We start from the raw sequence: 18,650 nt of genomic DNA on the forward strand, positions 1-18,650 counted from the left end.
CCGTTACTTATGAAGCTTGTTTTTTATTTTAAGCATGACCGAGACCGACAGCTTTGCTCCAAGGAGAGCACAGACTGAAGGAGTGGCCTGGCATTATCTGGAACCAATCAAACACTTCTTGAAACACAAATGCAAGGTAGAACATCAATGTCCAATATCAGGCAGCTCAAAGATTAGCACAGAAGAGTGGAAGAACATCCCAGCAGACTTGTGCAGCTATGAATCCCAATACTGTGATTGTGCTTTTGTTGGCAGTGTTTTCAGAAGGTTCAACTGTATCTTTGTTTTATTTTGTGGAAGAAGTTTTATTTGTGCAATTAAATTCCACAATCTCTAACCTTTAAGGAACTTCATGATGGTGCTTCTAATGCAGGTGCTTGGAAAATTAGTGAGATATTTCAGAATTGCAAAGAGTGTACAGACCTTGATCCTCCTGTAGGTGGTTACGGCTCAAAATGGGGTCTGATCAGTCCCAGAGTGGGTCCCAAGGGTTAGAAATTCTGATCAGCTCAAAGACCCAAAACTTACTGAAATGGTACTGGTGATACATCCCAGTGCATTCAATTTCTTTATCTTCAATTTTGCTCATGAAATAATTTGCGATGAATAGATACAGTACAGGCCAAAAGTTTGGACACACCTTCTCATTCTTCATATTTTCTTTATTTTCATGACTATTTACATTGTAGATTCTCACTGAAGGCATCAAAACTATGAATGAACACATGTGGAATTATGTACTTAACAAAAAAGTGTGAAATAACTGAAAACATCTCTTATATTCTAGTTTCTTCAAAGTAGCCACCCTTAGCTCTGATGACTGCCTTGCACACCCTTGGCATTCTCTTGATGAGCATCAAGAGGTAGTCACCTGAAATGGTTTTCACTTCATAGCTGTGCCTTGTCAGGGTTACTTAGTGGAATTTCTTGCCTTATTGATGGGGTTGGGACCATCAGTTGTGTTGTGCAGAAGTCAGGTTGATGCACAGCTGACAGCCCTATTGGACAACTGTTAGAATGCATATTATGGCGAGAACCAATCAGCTAAGTAAAGACAAACGAGTGGCCATCATTACTTTAAGAAATGAAGGTCAGTCTAGAAAATTTCAAAAACTTTGAATGTGTCCCCAAGTGCAGTCGCAAAAACCATCAAGCGCTCCAACGAAACTGGCTCACATGAGGACCGCCCCAGGAAAGGAAGACCAAGAGTCACCTCTGATGCTGAAGATAAGTTCATCTGAGTCACCAGCCTCAGAAATCGCAAATTAACAGCAGCTCAGATTAGAGACCAGATGAATACCACACAGAGCTCTAGCAGCAGACACATCTCTACAACAACTGTTAAGAGGAGACTGCGTGAATCAGGCCTTCATGGTCAAATAGCTGCTAGGAAACCACTGCTCAGGAGAGGCAACAAACAGAAGAGATTTATTTGGGCCAAGAAACCCAAGGAATGGACATTAGACCAGTGGAAATCTGTGCTTTGGTCTGATGAGTCCAAATTTGAGATCTTTGGATCCAACCGCCGTGTCTTTGTGCGACGCAGAAAAGGTGAACGGATGGATGCTACATGCCTGGTTCCCACCGTGAAGCATGGAGGGGGAGGTGTGATGGTGTGGGGGTGCTTTGCTGGTGACGCTGTTGGGGATTTATTCAAGATTGAAGGCAACCTGAATCAGCATGGCTACCACAGCATCCTGAAGTGACATGCCATTCCATCCGGTTTGCATTTAGTTGGACCATCATTTATGTTTCAACAGGACAATGACCCCAAACACACCTCCAGGCTGTGTGAGGGATATTTGACCAAGAAGGAGAGTGATGGAGTGCTGCGCCAGACAACCTGGCCTCCACAGTCACCGGACCTGAACCCAATTGAGATGGTTTGGGGTGAGCTGGACCGCAGAGTGAAGGCAAAAGGGCCAACAAGTGCTAAGCATCTCTGGGAACTTCTTCAAGACTGTTAGGAAACCATTTCAGGTGACTACCTCTTGAGAATGCCAAGAGTGTGCAAAACAGTCATCAGAGCTAAGGGTGGCTACTTTGAAGAAACTAGATATAAGAGATGTTTTCAGTTATTTCACACTTTTTTGTTAAGTACATAATTCCACGTGTTCATTCATAGTTTTGATGCCTTCAGTGAGAATCTACAATGTAAATAGTCATGAAAATAAAGAAAATGCAAAGAATGAGAAGGTGTGTCCAAACCTTTGGCCTGTACTGTATATTCATGTTTTATTTCTGCAATTTATTCTTGTCAGGTTTCTCATTGAACCTTGTCTCCAAAATTATCCATAACAAGGGGAAATGGTAAAATCTAGACAAGCACCAGTGTAAATGTTAAGGTCTGTGGCAGTCACCCAGTGTGAATTTTGAAAACCCACTACATTTATAGTAGTATTTAACTATAATGTTTGTATATTTCATCTACCACAATTAATATGAAGGTACCACTCAGACACCAAATATGGCTATGAAAAAAAGCTTTAATACAACAGAACAGGTCTTTTTTTTTTTTTTAAAGGGGTTAAAAGCTGAACTAAACAACACTTTAAGTATATGGAGTTAAAAATTAGCCATAATCCATGAGCAAGTTAATTGTAATCAGAACATCTGTAGACATGATACTACAAGAAAATCAACTTTTACAAATAATGATAAAATATGAGGCAGCATTAATAACATGTATAGTGTAAAGTGTGATATACACTTTTTCAAGATTTAGACCTGACATTTAAAATGAGAAGACCTAAATTAGAGCAGGATGCTTTTTTATGCTAAAATGTTCAAGAACACACATGAAAATTAAAAACGGAAGTAAGCTGAGTGAGACATTTCTAAAATATTTTTTTAATGTAACTACAAACTAAGATTCGCTTTCCCTTTAACCCAACACCCTGTTAAACATGCATTAAAGGAGTTGTATGTAGGATTGTGGCCAAAACTAGTACTGCAATCACATTCAAAACACTGTAAGGCGTGGTATCCCCTCCCCCTCCCCTCCAGACTAGGGGATGCCAGATCCAGTATGAGCATCTACTACAAGGAGCTACCATAGCAAGCAACGAGTCCAACATGGTTTAAAATAAATACCGGCCCAGGTGGTCTCTTCACCTGGTGGCTCTCACTGGGCGGTGAGCCCCAGGTTGTGGTTGACCACGGGAGAACCGGCAGTCTTCAAATTCCTCTCCGCTTTCAGCTGTCTCCATGTTTCAAAAGCATCTCCTATACATATCCTTGTTTTGTTTCTCACTTTGTCATGACATATTTGGGAATCATAACGAGGCCTTTTAAGTTTAGTAATGTGAGAAATTTATGATCAGAAATGTTCCAAGATGCACCTCAGTGGGAACGCTCAACCTGGATGCTGAGACGCTACTGACTTTGTGATTGGGAGATAGGTGATGGGTGGTGCATCAGACCAAAACACAAAATGACAACATAAACGTTACTTGTGGGTTGCCACTTAGCTTTTCAAATGTGAATATTCTGGCCGGACCACTACTGTCAGTGATATCAGTATTTGAAATGAACATGATTCTTTAATGTCTGGTGACATTTAAGGCCATTTTATGATTACTTGGAACATAATTCATACACTGAACAAAAATATAAATGCAACACTTGTTTTTGCTCCCATTTTTCATGAGCTGAACTCAAAGATTTAAAACTCTTTCTGTGTACACACAAGGTTTATTTCTCTCAAATACTGTCCACAAATCTGTCTAAATTTGTTAGTGAACACTTCTCCTTTGCCGAGATAATCCATCCACCTCATTGGTGTGGCATATCAAGATGCTGATTAGACAGCATGATTATTGCACAGGTTTGCCTTAGGCTGGTCACAATAAAAGGCCACTCTAAAATGTGCAGTTTTATCACATAGCACATTACCACAGATGTCACAAGTTTTGAGGGAATATGCAATTGGCATGCTGACTTCAGGAATGTCCACCAGAGCTTTTGCCTGTGAATTGAATATTCATTTCTCTACCACAAGCCATCTCCAAAGGTGTTTCAGAGAATTCATGAAGAAGACTGCGTAAGGAAAATGGTGGTCACACCAAATACTGACTGGTTTTCTGACCCCCCTGGACCACCCAATACAGTAAAAGTGCACATTTTAGAGTGGCCTTTTATTGTGGCCAGCCTAAGACACACCTGTGCAATAATCATGCTGTCTAATCAGCATCTTGATATGCCACACCTGTGAGGTGGATGGATTATCTCAACAAAGAAGTGCTCACTAACACAGATTTAGACAAATTTATGAACAATATTTGAGAGAAACAGGCCTTTTGTGTACATAGAAAAAGTTTTAGATTGTTGAGTTCAGCTCATGAAAAATGGGAGCAAAAACACAAGTGTTACATTTATATTTTTGTTCAGTGTACATACAGCTCATTTAACATCCACTTACTGCAGTATAACTATGGTTGAACTGCGTCTATGTGCTTTGAGGTCAGAGACAAAAGGTATCAAAACTGAAAGGTTACAAGCCTCAGGGGTCCAACGTGAGCTCATTTTAATGATTAATTTCAACATAATCCACACTTCCGGTGCGTGTAAAGACAAGTTTTTCAGGTCTGTCGGGCTTCGAAATGAAACACTGAAACTGAAACCGCTTGAAATGTCTTCACCGTTTTGGAACTAAACCTAATCTTATTCCTTTTCTTATTAGTCTTAATTGTTAAATTTTGAAAAGCAGAGACCGAAACTAGTTAGGCATTAAATAAACTACTTGAGTTCAGACTGGTTTGTCCCCCATTAGTTTCGAACTACCTATTAACCCCTTCACTGCTAAGAAGAAATCATACTCATCATACAGCTGATGGGAGTAAATTACGTTATTACAGCAAAAGAGACCCGATTGATGGCTTAAATCGGTGCTTTGATACTGTATGGAATCAGCCTTGACTGCTTGTGTAAAAGCTACTTGTTGATATCGTTGCAGTAGCCTGTGAAGTTACTTCCTCCATCTTCATTGTGACTCAGCGAAGTAAATACCCGGATCGGATCGCTTCCTCCACCATGAACCGTGTCCTGAGTTAGAACAAAACCTCTCTCAGCGACCTTCTCAGAAAATGCTTCTAACCTCTGATAGACCAATAAACACAGTGAGCAGCAGTAACGACAGACAAGACACAGAATTTGGACGTTAATCTTCGCCGCTACGTGTCGCCTCACATTGATGACGCACCCGAAACACAGCCGAGGAAGACGCTAACTTCTGCGCATGCGCGGTCTGGATTTCGGGGATGGTCTATCGATGGACTCAAGATGGCGTCTCAGGCAAAAGCGCCAACATATTTACTGAAGTAGATGTTTCAAATCAGCCGCTTAAGCGGTATTTGTTCAAGCCCCAAGGGGGTTCTGTGAAACATGAAGACCTGGAGAATGTTTTGGAACAGGAATTGACCGGGATTCAGACCATAACAAAGTCAGCGAGATGTGCGAGAGCTATGCCCGGTCGCTGCTGCGTGTTTCGGTGGCGCAGATCTGCCAGGCTCTGGGTTGGGATGCGGTTCAGTTAACTGCATGCGATCTGCTGTCCGATGTGCTGCACAGATATATCCAGCAGTTGGCCAGAGTCTGCCATCGGTATTCCGAGCTCTGTAAGTGTTTCATTTACTCTACCGATTACTTTTTTAACCCTCAGTAGGCGATCACGTTGTTGTTGCCTGATTCTGTCTGGCGCCCCCTAGCAAGTGATCACATGTCAACAAGTACAGTAGCTTTATACTTAGCAGTTTTATGTATTGTTATTATGGCGGCACATGCTTTTCACTTAAATGAAACCTACTGTTACAAACGCTTATCACATACAGTTAAATGATTGACTTTTTAGCTGATAAACTTAAACTTGTTGGTCATTATTTTCCCCCATAGACTGGATGTCAATATTAGCCTAAGCATTAGCTATTCTAATTTGTAAGATGTAGTAAAATCGTGTGTCTAACTTACATGCAGCCCAAACATAGAGCAGCTGAATGCAGAAGTAGCACAACATTAGTGAAGGCATTCATATTTATGCAGCTGTTTTGATCCTGTGTTCCAGATGGAAGAACAGATCCAGTCCTAGATGATGTCAGCCAGGCCTTCAGGCTGCTTGGTGTGAGTCTGAGTGAACTGGAGGACTATGTGCACAACCTGGAGCCGGTTGCATTCATTCATCAAACACCACTGTTTCCTGTGAGCAAAAACAATGTCCTGCAGTTTCCCCAACCTGGAGCCAGAGATGCAGAGGAAAGGAAGGATTACATTCCAGATTACATGCCACCCCTGGTCTCCCTGCAGGAAGGTCAGTTTTTGTAACATTGAACAACATTTTGGGCACATCTGTGTGTCGTGTCTACAGGTTTAGTGTTTATTTGTAGGGTTGACAGATGATGGGGAAGGTTATCATTTATGGGCCATTGCAGAGCTGTGATAAATCTGAGAGTTGGCTGAAAAATGTAATTTAGTTACATTAAACAAATCCATCCAGGTGGGTATGTTTAGGGGTGAATTGTAACTCAAATGGCTATTGCCATTGCAACTTGGCCAGATGTAATATCGAAATTACAGGAGCTGATTTTTAATTTTTTTTTTTTTTTAAAGAAAGTTAAATTCTGTCACATTATATCATTGCAGATAAAACATAGCGGTGCTGACCAGGCACACAAATACCCTGGTTAAAAATCTTATTCTTTAGATGTAAATAAACATACTTGTTAGGTGCAAACTCAAGCTGCACAATTAATCTGAAGGCCCACACATTGTACATTGTGAGTGATTATGTACTTGCAAAAGGCAGCCATTAAAATGTCCAGTGTGTGTCTGGTGATGGTGTTTTTGTACTTTTTCCATTTTTTATGCTGGTTGCAGGTTGTATGTGTGACTTCAAATTTGTTCACATTTCACAAATTGTTACTACAATTTTCAGAGAGCAAATGCAATAGTTTTTGTATATTGCTATTTGCGGTTTAAAATACATTTTCAAGAATTCTAGGAATTTGAGAAATAGTGACACCAATTAAAAGTCCATTTCTAAGGCCTCATCCAGGTAATACTACTGGTCTGTCATAAGGGTAAGAATGGTATGTTTGTTTCACTCACCCATTTATATCTATAAGAGAAACATCTTGTAGCATTGACCAGTATAGTCCAGTTGCAGCCTCAAGAATGACCATGGTGTTCAATTAGCAGCTGGAACATTGTTGACGTTTAACTGTTAAATCTTAACAAAGACTGATTATGCTGTACACTGAGCTGAACCCTACATTGTTTCTGTCTGTGTATACCTAATAAACTCTATACAATCACAATTTAGTTGTGTGTAAAATGTATCAATATGCATCATCACATAATTATTTAAAACGTATACCTGGTGGTGTGTTTATAAGAAATATGTGTTTTTGACTTTCTTCTTTTTTTATCTAGAAGAGGAGGAGGAAGAGGACCTCGCTGATATGGGCACCTCAGCAGAAGCCATGCAGGTAGCACTGGAAGAGGATGAAGAGGACATGGATGAAGATGAGACGGTCAACGACGAGAACCACCCTCTGAAGAGGCACCTGGATAGTCCTGATGCAGCTAAGGGCATGATGCCAACCTCCAAGAGACCCCGTATGTACCCTGGCCTCAGCCCCGAGTGGGGCATGGAGCCCAGGGAGCCCCTTACCTCTCTCAACCCACAACGTGTTCCCCCAGGCATGCTGCCTTCTCATGATAGCCTTGTCCCCTTGTCACCTGAAACACCTTCTGGAGCCTTGCCCTCATTCAGGCCTCAGCCAATTGTACCAAAACACTCTGATCAAAAGGTCCATACCACTCCAGGAAGAAAGCCTAAGGCATTGTCACCGGGAAGACAACGGACTAAATCCCCTAAAGGGGTAATTCCTGTTCCAGTGGGGAGTAGTCCCATCCATTCTCCAAAACCATCTAAGGAAAGAAAGAAATCCCCAGGCAGAACAAAGAGTCCTAAAAGCCCCAAGAGCCCAAAGATGGGCTCTGCCAAAGCATCTCAACCCCAGAGCAAGACGGACATTGTGCATAAGCTGCCGCTGTCTGCACTCAGTGAACGGATGGGCAAAGAGAACATCCATATGCGTCAAAATTTAGAGGACAGGGAATTGGCTGAAGGCCCCTTTAAGAAACTAGAGCCTGACAATACAGCTATCGATGACTCCATCGATGCTGTGATTGCCAGAGCTTGTGCTGAGCGGGAGCCTGATCCATTTGCCTTCTCCTCAGGCTCAGATTCAGATAGCAATGGATTCTCCAGCCCCAGGAGGCTGACCATTATGGAGCCTTCTACACCTAAAGTCCTGATTGGGGCCAGCAACTTGCTTAAAGACACGTCAACACCACTTCACCTCCAGTCACATACAGGACTGGGAAATTGGACTATGGAGGATTCAATCAATGAGGTGATTCGAAAGGTCAACCAAGGTGGGCCTTCGGCACCTCTGCCAAACCAAGGAGAATATGTGTCATCAGGATCTGCCTCACCGCCTACCCCTGAACCACTGCTCAAGGTGTTTGAGGAGAAGAACAAGATTGTTCCATCAGTAGATGTTAAAAAGAAGCTGAAGAAGGAGCTTAAAACTAAAATGAAAAAGAAAGAAAAAGATAAACCAAAAGATAAAGACCGGGAAAAGGACAAAGGTAAACTCAAAGAAAAGAATAAGGACAAAAACAAGGATAAGAACAAGGACTTTTCCAAGGATGGAAAGATGCCCTGGAAGGAGTTTGGTGTGAAGGATGATGAGCACTTTGGTCCTCGAGATTTCACTCTGCCCGAAGGCTCCATCAAGATAAAATCCAGAGATGGTGATGGTCCTAAAAAGGACAAGGAGAAACATAAAGACAAAAAGAAGGATAAAGAGAAAAGTAAGAAGGACAAAGATAAGAGGGACAAGGGTAAGGACAGGAGTAAGGAGGACCGGCAGAAACAGCCTGCCTTGGCTCCTTTTGCTCTGGGGGAAGTCCCACCACTGTTCAGCCCCTCTGCCTGCCTTCGCATGCCCCCCATGTTGCCTCCTCTGGCCCCCATTCTCCAAGAAAAGGACATAAAGAGCAAGGAAAAGGACAAGAAGAAAGAAAAGAAGGAGAAAAAGAAGAAGAAAGACAAGGAAAAGGACAAAGAGCGAGAGAAGGCCAAAGAAAAGGAGAGGGAGAAAGAAGAGAAGCGGAAAGAAAAGGAGAGGGAAAAGGAAAAACGAGAAAAGGAGAAAGAGAAAGAAAAAGAGAGGATAAGGTTGGAGAAGGTGAGTGTTTTTCAGTTTGGGATCAGTGTGTGTTTGTGCTCTATTCGGAGGCAGTGATATTCACCATGTCCTTCCTGTTTCTTCAGGTTAAAGTAGAAACTCCAGCTGCTCTGCCATCTCCGGTCATTCCCAGACTGACTCTCAGAGTGGGAGCTGGTCAGGACAAAATGTAAGGCTTCAAAGTGATGTTTCAGTCTTAACCTGGTAACATTATCACATTATCTCACTGCAGTGTTATGTGTGTTTCCCTCAGCATTAGTGTCACAAAGAAAACTGGCATTGATCGTTTGCATTTTACTCCTGTTTCCATTTTGTTTGTGAGCAGTTTTTTTCATATCCAGTGTTATTTTAGTACAAGTAATGGATAAACAAATGTTGATTTCCCTACACAGGGTGTATCAGAAAAAAAGTGGACTCTCAGAAATAACAATATAAATCCAAAATGCGAAGACATTTTGAAAATCTTGTTGTATGTGTTTATTGACCATGTAATGCTCCCTTGATTGACACCAGTGTCCTGGGTCAGTTTTTATGCTTCAGTGAAAAACGCTAATTTGAATTGTACAAAATAAAAGTCTTTTGCGCATGGAAGTGTAAGGGTTAATATGAGCTCTGTCGCCATAGATGACAAGTTCCATTGGTCTTATACTTGCATACATAAAACAGGAAAAAAATAACTGCATTTAATCCCCTACCATCGATACAAAGAACATCTGTGAGAAACTGAAAATTAATAGCAAAATTTGCTCAATGAGTATTTTTAATTGAAGGCACACACTTCTGTTAGTTAAAGGATTTCAGCACATTTAGTCTTCCACACAGGCCCTGTTCCTTGCCACACAAATTTGTGCCCTCCCCAACAAATCTGCAACTAATCATGCCCCGGTCCTGCCTCAGGAGTTCCACTTCAGCTGTGATGATGCAATGAATTACGTATGCTGACTGAAATGTATAAAATTTCAAGTGGTCAGCTCAAAACAAGCCTAAAGAATCCTCACTAACAGCATTAGGGGGTTAACGTGTAATTATTTTATTCCAGTTTTAATGCATGTAAGTAAAAGACCAATGGAACTTGTCATCCATGGCGACCGATCTCATATTAAACCTTACACTTCCATGCGCAAAAGACTTATTTTACACAATTCAAATTAGCGTTGTTCACTGATGCATGAAAACTGACCCAGGACACTGGTGTCAATTAAGGGAGAATTACATGGTCAATAAAGACATATGATCAGATTTCTAAAATGTCTTTGCATTTTGGTTTTATGTTGTTTTTTCTGAGAGTCTACTTTTTTCTGATACATACTGTAGAGTTAAAAAGTATTGTTTTGTGGAGTGATGGTGGGTGGTAGCTGCTACATAACAAATTCATTTCAGCTATTAACTGTATTCCTAATGTGTGAAGATTTTGGGTCTCTTTGTTTAGCTAAATTTGGAAGTAAATTTAGAACATACTTTCATACATTCTTCTTCTGAGGAATTGAAGTTTTTAATCAGTTAGTCAAAATGTTTGCAAAAGGTGCAAATATTATTTCTAATGACATGAAACTAAGGCCAGATAATATATGAAATTAATTAGATTAAGTTTTTGCCTCCTGAATATCTTGAAAAATGCAAAATGTAGCGTATTTCTTTGGAGGAATTTCAGAACACAACCTGATGGTGTTTCATTAATTATATATATTAATTGTGAATGTGTTTCTACAGTCATACATGGCATATAGTTTTAGTATAGTATTAATGCTTTCTTTTCAGGCCTTGTAGCCAAAAAACAATTGATTAAAGTCCTTAATTATAATATTAAAATTGTAGGATTTAATTTTGAGGCAGCATTGCCCATCTCTACATAAACCAACATAAATACAAAAAATATACATTCCACTAAACCTGACACACATCTTCATATCAAAGTTCTCCCCTCTCATTAACTTCCTATTGTTTGTTAACAGTGTCATTAGTAAGGTAGTCCCAAATTCAGAGCCCAAAACACCAGCACCCAAGACGCCGGCTACCAAGTCTGGACCAGGAAATCGGCCTCGGACACCACCGCCGCCACCCATTCTCACCCCAGTTGCTCCCATTCTGCCCCCTCCTGCCTCCCCGCTCCCCCCTGCTCCAGCTCCTTCATTGCTCCTGTCTCCGGGGCCTCTGCTCTCGCCATCTACTGCCCTCAAAACGCCGGTCCGAAGCGTAGTGACTGAGACTGTCAGTACCTATGTGGTGAGTACTTATATTCTGGTCTAGTATTTACTAAGGATTGCAACAGGACAGGATTTACTGCAATATTTATCTTAGTAGTTTGAGACAGTACTAAATAAGGACAAGGTTCCAAGAGCCATGAAAGACCTAGAAAATTCATGGGATTTCATTTTAAAGGATTTTTTTTAAATTATCCATTTCAAAATAGGTTACCTCTGAGATTTATGAAGATTTGAAGGGAACTCTAGGAGTTTGTTTTCTTGTTTATTTGGGTGGTATTAAAAGTGAATTGTCAACAGTATAATACACTGCCCAGCCAAAAAAAAAAGTCACATATGCAATATTTCACTGCACCACCTTTGGTTTTGATCACAGGAGAAAATCATTATGACATCTTTTTTGTCACATAATGCTTATGTAATGTCACAATAAAGTTCATAATATTTTTCCCATCCATAGTTGCATTAATTTTTGATTTTTGATGATGGAGAATTGGACCGCTGCATCAAGTCTTCATCACATCCCAAATTAGAGTCTGGAATTTATGGTGGCTAATCCATGTGTGTAAATGATGTCTCATTCTCCCTGAACCCTTCTGTCACAAGCCTGATGATCCAGATCAATCTTGGCATTGTCCAATCTTTTCAACATTAAAGACATGAGAGGCTACTAACTGCATCAGTTAGAGTTAAATAACCTGTTACAGCTGAAACATTATTAACCACTGCAGTACTTACCGATGGAAGGATCTCAACTATTTGCTTAGTTAAATCCATGCAGTTACCTTTTTTGGGCCAGGCTGTTTATTTAACTCTAACTGCAGCAAGTAGCCTCTCATTTCTTTAACGTCAAAAAGATTAGACAATGCCAGGATTGATCAGAATCATCAGGTTTGTGACAGAGTGGTTAGATTAATAGCTTTTGAAGCAAGTATGAAAATAAACAATAGAATGGCAAAAGGTAGGTATGTTATTTTGATTAAATAATGATGATCAAATACTCAGGTCTGGTGATTACATGATCTGTCTGTGAAAAGGAGTACAATGTGTGTGAGTCCTGTCACCCACCATAACTCCCCCTCCTGTTTTTTCATGATATATTTAGCCATTAAAACCTGCCTCTGTCTGTCTGCTGTTTTAATCCAAGATTCGAGATGAGTGGGGAAACCAGATCTGGATTTGTCCTGGATGCAACAAACCTGACGACGGCAGCCCCATGATAGGATGTGATGACTGTGACGACTGGTACCATTGGTGAGACACTTATCCTTTGTGCTGTGGTCAGTTTGAATGTAGTTTGGCAGAAACGGTAACTTGAGACCAGTTGTTACAATGATTTACAGAAATTAGGACCATAGTCCTCTAGGTTTGTGTCTTGTCAGGACTCAAAAGTGTCTCAACTGTCCTTAATGTTTGTGAAAACAATGTTGAATAAAAGCACATTAATCAGAGTAATAACATCCACTATCAGTTCTAATGAGTAGTGAACAAACTAGTATGCGACAGAGAAATGAAACAACAAAAATACGAAATATCAAAGTTAGGACATCAAAGTTCAACTGATTTTTCTCTAGAATTTCCTACTTTCCATCATCCGCTGTTGAATGGACAGATATAGGAAATCTTTCCTACCACGTGCCATTTCACTTTACAATACACTCACCTCTGCCTGGTATTTTAACTCCAGTCATGAACCTATTTCCATTATGCACTTAAATGTTATTTATTCACCTTCATCCTACTGAAAAATTACATTTTACTTTGCACATTACTGTTTATTGTTGCACTTTACTGTTTAATTATCCATGTTTTGTTTTTTTTACCCAGTTCTGTTCTTTTTTATTTCTAATTTATTAAGTATAGTGTGTTTGCTCTTGTGTTCTGTTATTCTTGTATTTTATTTTTACTGTGTCATGCTGCATTTCCCAGTTTGGGATCAATGAAGTCTGTCTGTATGTATGCATGCATGCATTCCTTATTATTATTTTCACAGTGTTTTCATTGCTTTGGTCAATATTCAGAAACTCCTGGGAACACTCTTCTTCCTTTTTAGATTAAGAACAATAATTCATAATTCACATACGTGTATCATATCATTGTTGTATATTTGACTCATTACACAACACTCCATGACCCATTTTGGGTTCTGACTCAGTTTGGGAAAATCAGATTTACCACATTAGTTTGTTTCATTTAAAAATGAAGGTGTGAATGTCTTGGTGGATCATGTATCATCACTGAGGGTAAGGTCTGGCTCAGAGGGTGTACTCAGACCATTCTTTAACTAAATTGGATTTACATTTTGTAACTGTAACACTGAAAATGGCAAGTTTTGACAAAGACATTCTTTTGTGTGACATTTCCTTTTGCTGGAATTCACATCCTGTTCACTGTCCAGATATTTTGCAAAATTAATATTTTTCCCTTCATTCAGGCATCTCATCCACACTAAATCTGAGATTTAAAAAAAAAAAAAAAAAAACGGTCCAGAAAGACTAGAAGGCAATGGCATGTCACTTTATTACTTTCAGTTTTAATTTAGGTTGTAATAAGGCTCTTTGAGTGTATACTTTTTGATATGGGCTTTTTTATCTATGAGAAGCTGCCGTTGTATCTGTTTTTAAAACAATTTGGCCAACCTCAAACAGATCATATTAAGAATGGTCTACAACACTTATTTATGCTGCCTTCATGTGCTATCAGGAAGATGATACTTGCCACTTGTGAAATTAGTGCATTGTCTTCAAGTGCTTTTGTTGTCTTAACAAAAGGAAAAATGGCTGCCAATTTATGATGACTTGCTACTTGGATAAAACAGTTTTAGTGTTAATTCATTTCCTACAGCATTTTTTTCTTTTTTGTAAATACTTTTTGCAAATTGTATGTGCTATAAATGTACAAAATCATCAGCTAACAGTAGCAGAACATTAATAAAAGCATTGTTTATTATTTGCAATAAATCCCTTCATTGCTCTCTGCCATGTTGAAAAGTTCAAAGGTTATTTTCATCTTGGCAACTTGTGTATGAAAAAAAAAAAAAAATCCAATTCTCCAGTGGAAAATACGATGTGAGGAGGCGTTCATGTGTAATTTTCAAGCACGTAACAAGTATTTACCATAATGCCAATTGCATGTTAAGGCAGGATTAGTATCAAGTGGCTGAAGACTGTAACAGTAGTAAATAGTTCATGATGATTTGCTCTGTTTTTAATTCACTGGTTCTTTCTGTTTTGTGCTCAGGCCTTGTGTGGGGATCCTAACAGCTCCTCCAGAGGACCAGCCTTGGTTTTGTGTTAAATGTTCCAGCAAGAAGAAAGACAAAAAACACAAGAAAAGGAAACACAAACCACATTGAGACTATGCAAAAAAAAAAAAAAGCACATATTTTGGACTTTCTTTGACTTAAAGCCATCATTGAACACTCGTGGCACTGCTGTAAAATAAAGAAAAGAACTGTGGCTGATGATAAATTCTGATGATTTTTGTACACAATCGTAGCCATGAGATGAGTCTTTTCCCCAGCATGTCCATTCTCAGTTCCCATTTTCATCTCTAAGTGGATTTGGTTGTCGTTTGGCATTGTATTAGCTCTTGACAGGTATGTTTGTACAAGGAAACCACAACTTACACAAAATCACAGACCTCTATCAAGAAAACCTCCCCCTGGTCTGATTTCTGCAGTATCACTCAAATATCATATGTATATAACGCTGACGGCATTGGGTGTGTATAAACATGTAAATACCAACTTCCAAGCCAAGTGCATTTTGTTCTTAGGATTCTGGCTTGTTAAATCCATTTTCAGATATTGGTTTTTAACTCAGATGATTTTTCTGTAATTTCTGTACATTTTTTAAATTTAAAGTTTGTATTTTTATTTTTTTCTTCACATGGATTTGTCCTGGAGTTATACTGTAGCTGTGCTTGTAATGTAATTCATTTTTCACTGTTATTTCAATATTAAAGATGAACAGCCTGTGCATTTGCAGGCTTTAACACATAAAATCTCATCATAGTTAAAACTACCCATAATTTTATGACTTTATTATGTTGTTTCAGCCTAGTAGCTGTTTGTTCGGATTTCACTACAAAAAAATAGATTGAGAATATTTTAACAAACTTGAGTTTTTGTTGAATTTTGTTCATCAGGTGAATTTGTGAAGATGTTTGCAGACAATAAGCAAAGGTCTACAGATTCTTTACACTTTATGAAGTAGAACAACAGAAACTGTAAAAAGCAGGGTTCTCATGAAAACCCTTGAACAATCACAAAATTAAGTAAAAAGATTTGGGAAGAATTTGGATGAATAAACCTCATTGTTTGGCCACAGAATGTCTTCAATAAGTGTGACATTCAGGTCAAATGCACTCAGAAAAATGGGTTTAAAGTCAGACATTTCACACTACTGGCATTGTACAATAATACTAGAACATGCGTTTCCCTTCATGTTAATGTGAAAACAAAACATCTAAATTTTAAAGCTGTCTTCATAGGGATGCTGATTTGTCATTTTTGCCACAGATGAGCTTGCACCCTTGAGTTTTACATGTAAAGAAATTCACAAAAACAGAGTAGCATGACCCATTTATACACAAAGTACAATATTTCACATCATTTCTGTTACTGGAAAATATGTGGTTGTTTTTTTTTTGTTTATTATTATTACTAAATCTTTTCAAAGCTGATGGAAAGCTGGAGGACAGAAACATCAATTAAAAAAGAAAAGACATCACCAGACGCTAGAAAAGTCTTACTTTGTTTTCTTGGTGTCCGTGTCAATTCATATCAGTTTGGTTTTACAATAATTAGGAAAAATCTGGACACTGAGGCCAAATGTTAAAAACAGAGTCGACCTCAAGTTCATGGAAGGTTAAGGTACCTTTTGGTTGACATGATTTGACTAAAAACACTATTTTTCCCTAATTTTGGATCTGTTATATTTTACCCTTAGAAAACAATTCATTGGTTCTCAGGATTGAAGTGAATATTGAAAATTAAAGAGTGAAAAGGTTTATTTTTAGTTTTCATTCAAAAAAAAAAACAAAAAAAAAAACAATGTTTCTGTTTATATACAGAAACATATTATTCTGTTTATATACTTACAGGTTGTGAATGGTCATGAAAATTATCAGTCTTGGAAAACTTCTAAGGTTTTGAAATTTAATCTGTAAAAGCAGGAACATTGATTCTTCTTTACAAAGTACATGTTTTGAAAGGTACTGACACACCAAAAGTACAAAGTATTTCTACATTTTTACTGGAACATCCATGTTAGACTCATTAATACACACTTTTTCTCCATTTGTTGTGCTGTTACAACTTTTACATGTCCACATTTGCCATGTGTGATATTGTCTACATATCAATGGGTTGTCTTTTCTATGTATTATTGCTCCATCCATGTAGGTTGAAATTTGTCTTGATGTTATGGGGGTGTGCAATAATACAAAATAAGACATACGTGATAAGACATCTTGACACCATAAAATTAATGTGACATCTTTGTCACACATGTTGCTCTCATTTCATCTTATATGCTGTTTTCAGTCATCATCGATATTGGCAGATGTTGATATCGATTGTGCCACCTAAATCACTTTTCTTCCTCATTCTGCTCCTCAGTTTGAACTTCAGCAGACTGTCTTGACCATGTCTACACGACTGCATTGAGTTGTTGGTCTATCAGATGTTTTCTTTTAAGTGAACAGGTGTACTTAAAAAACTGGCCTGGTAACTGAAGGCATTGGCGCCTGCAGCCATTCGGCCTGTGCGTACTGAGTGAAGTTTGAGAGCGAGAGGTAGGTATGGTACATTGCACGTGGTAACTCCCCCGTCTTACAAACTATTCACCCCACCCTGTGCGTGCGGTCCATGCGTACCTCACAATTTCACTCTGCAGGCATGCCTGACTGTATGTGTCTCCTCTTTGCTATAGTTTGTTTGTTTGTTTTAGTTCTTTCTTTTTTTTCTGATTATTTCTGTCTTCTCTCCTGTTCCATTCTGCAGGTATCTTTGATTCTGGAGCTCTGTGGTCCTCATATCTGGTTCTGGATTCCAACCTGTTCAGTTTCTGACTGTATTGTCTCATGTCTTGGTGTTTGTTGCTCTTTATTTATGCTTTCCACTCTTCTTTTCCATTCACTCCAATTTGAACCCCAATCTTTTTCTCTTTTTTTTTTAAAATATAGACTGGGATTGTGGGTGTGAAATTATGGAATGGACCTTATGATGCATTCAAGTTATTCACTCCTTTGGCCAAGTTTAAAAAAAAAAAAAGTGCCTTAAGCTTAAAATTATTCAGAAATATTGAATTGAGATGGTAGATACGTTTTTTTTATAGTTGTTGATTATTATTATTATTATTATTATTATTATTATTATTATTATTATTATTATTATTATTATGGTGTGAATGCTCCACACTGTGCACATTTAAGTTGATGTAAGCAGCATATTAGGTGAAAAGGATAGGCAAAAAAATACACTTTTGCTTCTAGCCTATTCCTTTTTTGGTTTTTATGTTTATTACGATTAATGTACTAAGTACAATGATTGATGTAAAACCAAAAATAAATTCCTTTATTCATTCATTCAAATTTCATTTATTTGCTCTATAGCATATTTAAAATCATGTTTTATGATCGATCATGTATAAATAAAACTGAACTTTATTGAAATGTATTACTTTGACTTGGATGTTCAGTGTAAACACTTTTCCAAATAAATAAAAAGTTTAATTTTACACATGCTTAATCTTTTTTAAGCGTGAACATATTTGGTTGGAGGGTAATGGCTCTAAACTATCATTATTATATTGACTGTCTAATATTTAGTTTACTTGATCTTTTCTGAGGACTAAAACACCAAAACTCAAAGACCACTCATTTGTTTTCATTTAGAATTTTTTGTCTTTCACCTTTTTTTTGTTTTGTGAATGACTTTTACTTGTGTTACAGTGAATTTAAGTTGATGTCAAGAGGGCACACAAGCACATAAAATAAACATAACCAATATTTCCCTGTTAAAAGCCAAGTAATGAGCCTGTTTTGCAGATGCAAGGAGTAGAAAGTGCAGATATTTGTATGAAAATGTAGGAAAGAAAGTGGCCAGCAAAATGAACCTTGAGATGAAGTGCAGATGTGGACTGAAGTTTTTTTTCTCACTTTTTTCTACTTCCTGTCTCTGCTCTGACATGAG

At 38.4% G+C, this 18,650-nt stretch overlaps 1 protein-coding gene across 1 annotated transcript; it reads left to right on the plus strand.

The window, feature by feature from the left end:
* The first annotated feature begins 5,235 nt into the window (after positions 1 to 5,235).
* On the plus strand, positions 5,236 to 15,571 carry taf3 (TAF3 RNA polymerase II, TATA box binding protein (TBP)-associated facto). Its single transcript, XM_030137029.1, has 7 exons — positions 5,236 to 5,615; positions 6,059 to 6,301; positions 7,423 to 9,251; positions 9,338 to 9,420; positions 11,204 to 11,474; positions 12,600 to 12,706; positions 14,693 to 15,571. Exons 1-7 carry the CDS (start codon positions 5,450 to 5,452, stop codon positions 14,805 to 14,807), a joined length of 2,814 nt encoding a protein of 937 aa, XP_029992889.1. The 5' UTR covers positions 5,236 to 5,449; the 3' UTR covers positions 14,808 to 15,571.
* The last annotated feature ends 3,079 nt before the right edge of the window (positions 15,572 to 18,650 follow it).

This window comes from Sphaeramia orbicularis, chromosome 6 (assembly GCF_902148855.1).
Source record: "Sphaeramia orbicularis chromosome 6, fSphaOr1.1, whole genome shotgun sequence".
In the NCBI taxonomy this organism is placed as follows: Eukaryota; Metazoa; Chordata; class Actinopteri; order Kurtiformes; family Apogonidae; genus Sphaeramia; species Sphaeramia orbicularis.